At 34.4% G+C, this 7,310-nt stretch overlaps 1 protein-coding gene across 1 annotated transcript; it reads right to left on the bottom strand.

The window, feature by feature from the left end:
- Positions 1-1,010: 1,010 nt before the first annotated feature.
- Positions 1,011-5,651, bottom strand: LOC143597149 (nicotinamide adenine dinucleotide transporter 1, chloroplastic-like). Its single transcript, XM_077075736.1, has 9 exons — positions 5,578-5,651; positions 4,713-4,808; positions 4,421-4,527; positions 2,780-2,825; positions 2,529-2,638; positions 2,348-2,442; positions 1,491-1,579; positions 1,317-1,411; positions 1,011-1,253 (listed from the first exon to the last, which is right to left on the bottom strand). The coding sequence occupies exons 1-9, from the start codon at positions 5,645-5,647 to the stop codon at positions 1,011-1,013; spliced, it is 951 nt and encodes a 316-aa protein (XP_076931851.1). The 5' UTR covers positions 5,648-5,651.
- Positions 5,652-7,310: the final 1,659 nt, after the last annotated feature.

Genomic DNA, 7,310 nt, shown 5'->3' with positions numbered 1-7,310 from the left:
ATGTCACTAGTGACACCAAGGTGTGTTGATGTGATAAGGTTCTATTTTATTTTCATTTGTTTTACTGATTGTTTGTGTAAAGTATTCTTTCATAAGAAAAACAACAATTAAAGTATACATTGTCATGAATCCAAGAAGATAATAAAAGTAACACATTGGTCATTTGATAATTAATAAGGCTAAAAAGTTGTTTAATTCTTTATGTGCATAAAATAAAGTTGGAAAGAACCAAATGGTGGTGGTGAGTGAGGGCCCAAAGCCAAGGGTGGCAATTGGCAAAGATATCATGAAAGCAAGGCACACTTCTTTTTCTTTCTTTTTGGTGTGTGGTGTATGGTTTGGTGAGTTGTGATTAAACTAAGCATGATGATGTGTGTCACATAATCACACCTTCCCACCGATAATAATATCCAATCATTCCTCTTCCATTTTTCTCTAACTTTATTGTTACACATGATGAATTTTCATGTGCAAAGTTGCATCATAAACTTTACTATAGGTTTTTTTTATTGTACCATTTTATTAAGCTTTAAGACTTGAGGCTAAGTAATATGGCATCAGGATGTAAAGGCTAAAACAGAGGTCAAGATGATATGGTCCATAGACCATGGTCCATGGTCAAGTACCACATAAACCTTGTTGGTATTTCACTTGATCAAAGATACTTTGTACTATTTGTCTCTAATTTCAACACAAGCTATTGATAACTGACCTCTTGGTCCCTATTTTCTACTTTCAAGTACATCAACACTTTATTAACCTATTCTAACACACACTTTAACCAAACTTGCCCAGCACAAGTTGCGTTTTACCCGATCCCGTCAAAAAGTTGGGTTTTGGTGGGTCGTGTAAGTTTCCAAGTAACAGATTCTTATACTTCAGAAAAAACCTCCACATCCAAAATCTTGAATTTGCTTACTATTTATGGTATACACTACCCCAAGAATAAAAATCTTGTAATTATACAGATGTTTAGATTTAAAAAATACCATTGTATCCAACAATGTAGATTATCTTGATAATGTGTGAGGATGAGGGTCAGAAGGGAATAAAGTGACAAGAAAACGGTGAATCATTTCAAAGCTTGTAAATGTTATAACAGCAGCAGGGGTTGTCCTCAATAAGTTTGTAGCACAACCACGATAAAACCCACGAAACCCTTCTTTTTCAAATACTTTCCTTATGCAATCCATCATTCCCGCGTATCTCTTTTCAGAATGGTGCCCTTGTTCTTGCAGCCTTGACCTAACAACCTGGTCAAACATTGAATCATCAAAAAAATGGTCTATAGCTATATTTATATCATGCATTCATACCTCGTGTGGATAGGTTAATGTGGATGCAAATATTTTTGAAACTGAAGAAGCAACAGCAACGTCACGAGCACCAAGTTTATCAGCTGTGGTACCATCTGTAATTATTTATAAAGTATAACAAATGTTATTGTTTATACTTTATAATGTTGACAAAGATTATAATTTTGCTTGTACCTCTACTCGCCAAATAAAGTTTGATCTTCTCATATGCTGGAAATTGAATTGCAACATGACTAATGCCCACTAGTGCAGGTACTAGACCACTGTCCACATAATACAATATTCAAAGACACGAAAGTTAAATTCATTTACTATAAAAAACCAACACACTTACTGTATTTTCAGATAAAAGTCTTAAATTTTTGCACATAAAAAACAAACTTTTTTTTTCTCTCATTAAAGTCCCTTTACAATTTTTACACATTAAAGTCCGCACACATGTTTTCCTTTACTACTTAATAATACAACATGAGAAAATAAGTGAGGTTAATTAATGTTTTAAATTGGACACATAGCAAGGCAAAGGCCGTTCAGTGTTCCATCTTTACTTTTCCATTTTATAATTCAATAAGTTGATAATAACAAATGATCTTTCAAAAAACAATATAACAACTATACACGAGAATGGATGGCGTAACTAAAATTAAACACATATAAAATGGTTTGTATAAATTTAAAACCACCAAAACGTTAAAAACAAATAATTTGTATCCCCATTATAATGTAATTTGTTAATAATGTTTTCATGATTTCATCCAATCATAGTTAAACCTTTTCTTTTCAAATTTAGCATGTTAAGGGACTTTTATGATTGAAAAAAAAACAGAAACTACGTTGGTTTTTTATATGCAAAATATTGTTGACGGACTTTTATGAAAGAAAAAAAAATCAAAAAAACAAGATATGTTGGTTTTTTATGTGCAAAAAGTTGTTAAGAAACGTTTACGATAACAAAACAAGAAGCGAAAAATTGTTAAGTGGCTTTTACAAGAATAAAATAGTTAAGTAATATTGTAATAATAATATCATACCTGTATAAGCCACGAATACCCTCTTCATGAGCAATTTTTCTCAAAGCTGAAAGTGTACCCCTATATGGCATTAGGCCTGTCCTCATACCTTGAGTCTGCACAATAACAACCAAGGTTTAATTTTTAATTTAAAACGCATATCATGAAATCAAACACATATTATCCAAAATTCCAAATATACTTGGAGCCGTGTCTTCACAACCCATAAAGGATTTGTCACAATGGTTGTTGCAGCTCCGGCTCCTGAAGCAGCTAACATGTTGGCACCGAAAGATAGGCCATGAATTCCATCTAAAATTGCAAAATAACTAACACAGCATTAATCGCTTGAATTTAAAGAGCACAAAGACAAGCGTTCAGGAATAAAAACATCATGTTCATTAACTATAACATTAAATTAATGCATATGTTATTCAAAGAACAGAGGCTAACCTGAGCCGAGCAAACCTTTGAGCTGCTCGTATATAGTAAAATAAACCTGCAAAAGTTGCAATATTTGTTTTTAAAGAACTGAACTTCAGAAATCTTTTAAAAGAAAATCACCAGTAGAACCTCCAAGTAGAAATAAGTTACGCAAAAGAAGTCTTGTATATAGATTAACTATTTTTGAAACTGGGAAGTGAGAACTAACGATGCAATAAAGTATTTATTAAAAGCATTCATTGCTAAATATCCAAATTGAAGAACACTATAAAGCCTTGGTGTATATGGATCTTTAAGTCAATGCCCTCAACTTTGGACCACTGCTACGGATTTTATAACATTGTTTCTATATTATAAAGTCCTAAGAAGAAACTAGTTTGTTAATTGTTAACTATCAACTCAATCGCTAAGTTTACTGAAAACAATATCATGGTTCAGTTAGACATGATATTCTATGAATGTAATATTATACTGATGCATAAATACCACTTCTGGACTGATGGTGAAGAAAAAATACTTTACATCTGTCTATATGTACAGAAATGTCATATTATGAAGATTCATGGTTAGCATAGATTCCAAGATGCTTGTTAAAAAAGCTTAAAGATCGCTATATTTAATAACTTCATAAGAGCATGGCAGGTTCTATCGTTGTGCTTTCAGGAAGGGGGTTCATTGTTTGCATTGAGCTTATTTGTACTGAGTTCAAATTTAATCATGAAAGCAAAAGTCGCTAAATGAAAACATTATTTTACATGAAAACATGTCAATAAAAATAGCTAAACACAGAAGTAATATCAATAAAACGGCTAACAAGTCAAGATTCAGGACATGTGTGCATTAGCATTTTACATAATCACAGAGGAAACTGTTTTAAATTAAAAAAATGTTTAGAACACTCCCACCATTTATAAACTTTATATTTTGTTAGGCACAAAATTCTTAACGATAGTAGGACAATAGCAGAGCAGCCACATAAAGCATGGATGGAAGTTGAAAATGTAAAACTCAGTTATATCCATAAAAGAAGCAACTTAATAAGAAAACTAGACAGCTAATAGCTATTCCTGGAACTATATTATAAAATCTTGCTGTCACACAGGAAAGCATATTCAACAAAAAAAATCCAGGTCACCCTATCTAAAAACCTTGATTTTTTCTTCCTCTCTTGATTGTAAAATTCATTTCAGAGGTGTTTGGGATTGCCTATCCAATATGTTTTGATACAACAATAAGCTGACATTGGTTGTTTTAATAAGAAGTATAAAATTGCTTATTCCAAACTGCTTATTCACTTAATATGTTTAAATACAGCAATAGAGCATCAAGGGTGTCTGGGGTTGTTTATCCAAACTGAATATCTCTTTGTTTGCTAGCGAAGATAGCTGTTTCAAATAAGCAGTATAAAACTGATTCTTCCAAATTGCTTGTTTCAAACAGCAACAACTGAAAAGATAAACAGTTTCAATAACCAATACCAAATCCCCCCCCCCCTCAAAAGATAACTTTTATATCAAATCATCAAAACCAGTATGCTCTTCTTCACTATATCACACCCGGTGCAGCCTACATGCAAACCAAATAAAAGAACAGGCCCTTACAGAATCATGCATACAAAACTACTTCATGGAATAAAAAAGAACGACTCACCGCCCAATTTGGAAGCAAGGCAAGAATAGTAGGAGAAAGCCCACGGTACAAACCACGCGTCCCTTCCTTGCGAAAAATCTGTTCTAGACTACCTATTATAAGACTACCTGATCCAAGCATTCAAAAAGAAGAAACCAATAGAATCAGAAACTTAACTACAATTAAAAAAACATGAAACACTCATTAGCAAGCACTGAAATTTCAATACCAAATACACATCCCTGATTTTTTACAGTTTTCATGCCACATCACTAAATTTAGAAAAACTATCACAATCACAAACTCTATGTACCTCTTACGACTCCACCATTAAGCTGCGGAAGTCCATGAACCTGAAACCTGGTTTTGATCACATCTAAAGGGCACACAAATGTAGCTGCAATAACTCCTGCACATACAGTATCGCAGTTATAAACAATTCAATAATCAACAACAAATGGTTGTAAAAATCCCGACCAGACACCGACTAATCCCCGAATAATCGTTAGTCGGTACCCCCACCGGCCAGTGACCGTCACTGTGGTAAAATCAGTCAAAATTAAAAAATATGTATATAAATATGGTGTGTGTGTGTGTATATATACATATATATATATATATATATATATATGCGTGTATGCATGGTTGTAAAAATCCCGACTAGACGCCAATTAATCCCCGATTAATCCCTAGTCCCCACCCCACTGATTAAAATTGGGCTAATCGGCCAACAGTCAAATCCAGCAAAAATCAGGATTAATCGGACTTATTCAGCTTTTCTGGCAAGGTTCCAGCCAAAATCAGTGGTTTCCAACGATACTCCAACCAATTTCCGGCCAAAATGTGTATGATTATATATAAAACTGAAATTACATATAAAAATGTGTGTGTGTATATAAAACTTAAAATTATACATTAAAGTCGGATCTGATTAATCCCGATTAATCGTAATTCCCCACCCCACCATCTGAGTGGTGACTACTACCTCCTTGCGTGTATATTTACAAAATTACATATAAATTCCAATCAATCGCTAGTCCATACCTCACTGTTTGACTAGCGCCTAACGATTTCTACAACACTTAGAAACTAAACCAAAACGCAATCCGCAACCCTAGCCTTTAATCTATAAACCGTAAATTAACAAAAAAAACAATAAAATTAAATTAAAAACAAACCAGCGGAAGCACCAGCAGCGGCATTACAGAGAATCGGAAAGGAAGTAGGTGCGTATGCATCGGCGGCCATAGCTGAAAGATTGATTGAATGAGTCCTCTGTGGAGAAGACAATGGAGGATGACAAAGGTCGCATTGCCAGCCAATACTGGAGGATTTTGATTGTTAGGGTTTATGATGAAATATGAAGAGGAAGAAGAATCGATGATCGCGATGCAATTACGACTAAAGAAGAAAAGAAGATAAGGAAAACGCCATGAAAGAAAGAGGAATAGGTGTCTGGTTGGTGTTTGGGCGGGCCCCAAGTTTAAATGGACAACTTATTGGGCTACTTGGACACCAATCAAAGGTTTAGACTTTATATTATTTTTTTTAAAACGTCCAGCTAAGTAACATTGGGTATTCTGTATGCGGCCCTCAATGGTTAAAGGTAGTCCAAACCGGCCATGAGTCCGGACGGACGGAGCCCATAGCGGTCGGATTCCCTGAATAAAACCGGACCCCCACGCCCGCCAAACAGCACGACAGCGAGAAGACAGTAAAACCGAGTGAGATCAGGGTTCGAACCCTGACAAGCCAGGGTCATCTCTCATATCTCCCATATAAATTGGTGATAGTGAGGTTGAGAAGACAGTAAAACCGAGTGAGATCAGGGTTCGAACCCTGACAAGCCAGGGTCATCTCTCATATCTCCCATATAAATTGGTGATATTGAGGTTTGAACCCCCTATCTCTCACTAATAAAGTGAGTGATCTACCATTAAGCCACAACCAAATTATTAGACATTAGATTATTAGTTATTTAGTTATAGAGGTGAAAAAAGAAACGAACTTCAAAAAAATACTCGTAACCGGTTTTTTTAATACTCGGGTTTTTATTATCAGAACCTGTACCCGACCATATCTATGGGATACGGATAGGGTATGCATTTTAGTACCAAAACACGTACCCCGGAACAGGACCCTATTTGTATCAGGTGATACCGAAAAATCAGAACCGGTTCCATACCTAGGAACCGGGTTTTTGTAGTACTCGAGACCAGGTATTTCAAATACCTGATCTATAGCCGAAATTACGTGAAATATACCACAAAATACCCCAAAAAGGTGCATCGTTTAAAAAAAACCCCAATCTATACTCGAAAAACCCGAATATAGGGGTTTTCAAATACCCGGTTTTAGAATGTCTGGTTCTATACTCGACCCGAACACGGTGCATAGGGTATGGTTTTTAAAGACAATACTCGGGCCGAACCTAATCCAGGTATTGCCAATATCTGATTTTCCAATATCTGGTCATACCTAGAACAAGATATTAGAAAAACCCAATTTGTGCACCTCTATGTAGTTATATACTTTTAATAAAAACTAGTTGCTTTAATATGCGTGATGTGATGCTCACGTAACGGAAACTTAATTGGTGTTGGTTTGATTCGTTATGGTATATGTTCGTAAAATATTAAAAAGTTGAGGGTGGCCTGTGTAACATAATGGAACTTAAAGGTTACCCATATTAAAATGTTATAGGATTAATTATGTAATAAAAATAAGAATATGTAAATAAAAAATGCATGCATTTCAAAACCATTTTTATACTATACTAGTTTTTATCCCCCGTATTACGGAGGTGTTTTACATTCTTCGTTACTAATATTTATATATTTTTTGGATTTTAATTTTATTTATTGTAAGAAAGTTAATATTATACTTAGGATTTGATAAAAAAGTTTCATAA

This window comes from Bidens hawaiensis, unplaced genomic scaffold (genome assembly GCF_021521415.1).
Source record: "Bidens hawaiensis isolate Kalapana, Puna unplaced genomic scaffold, B.hawaiensis_p1.1 tig00047624_1, whole genome shotgun sequence".
In the NCBI taxonomy this organism is placed as follows: Eukaryota; Viridiplantae; Streptophyta; class Magnoliopsida; order Asterales; family Asteraceae; genus Bidens; species Bidens hawaiensis.
This window is presented reverse-complemented; position numbering and strand designations above follow the sequence as displayed.

Excerpts from the sequence above, each read along its gene's own strand:
- LOC143597149 (XM_077075736.1), bottom strand. The coding sequence starts at position 5,647 with ATGGCCGCCGATGCATACGCACCTACTTCCTTTCCGATTCTCTGTAAT. Across the intron at positions 4,528-4,712 it reads TAATGGTGGAGTCGTAAGAG|GTAGTCTTATAATAGGTAGT; the intron begins GTACATAGAGTT and ends TGCTTGGATCAG. Across the intron at positions 1,412-1,490 it reads ACTTTATTTGGCGAGTAGAG|ATGGTACCACAGCTGATAAA; the intron begins GTACAAGCAAAA and ends AAATAATTACAG.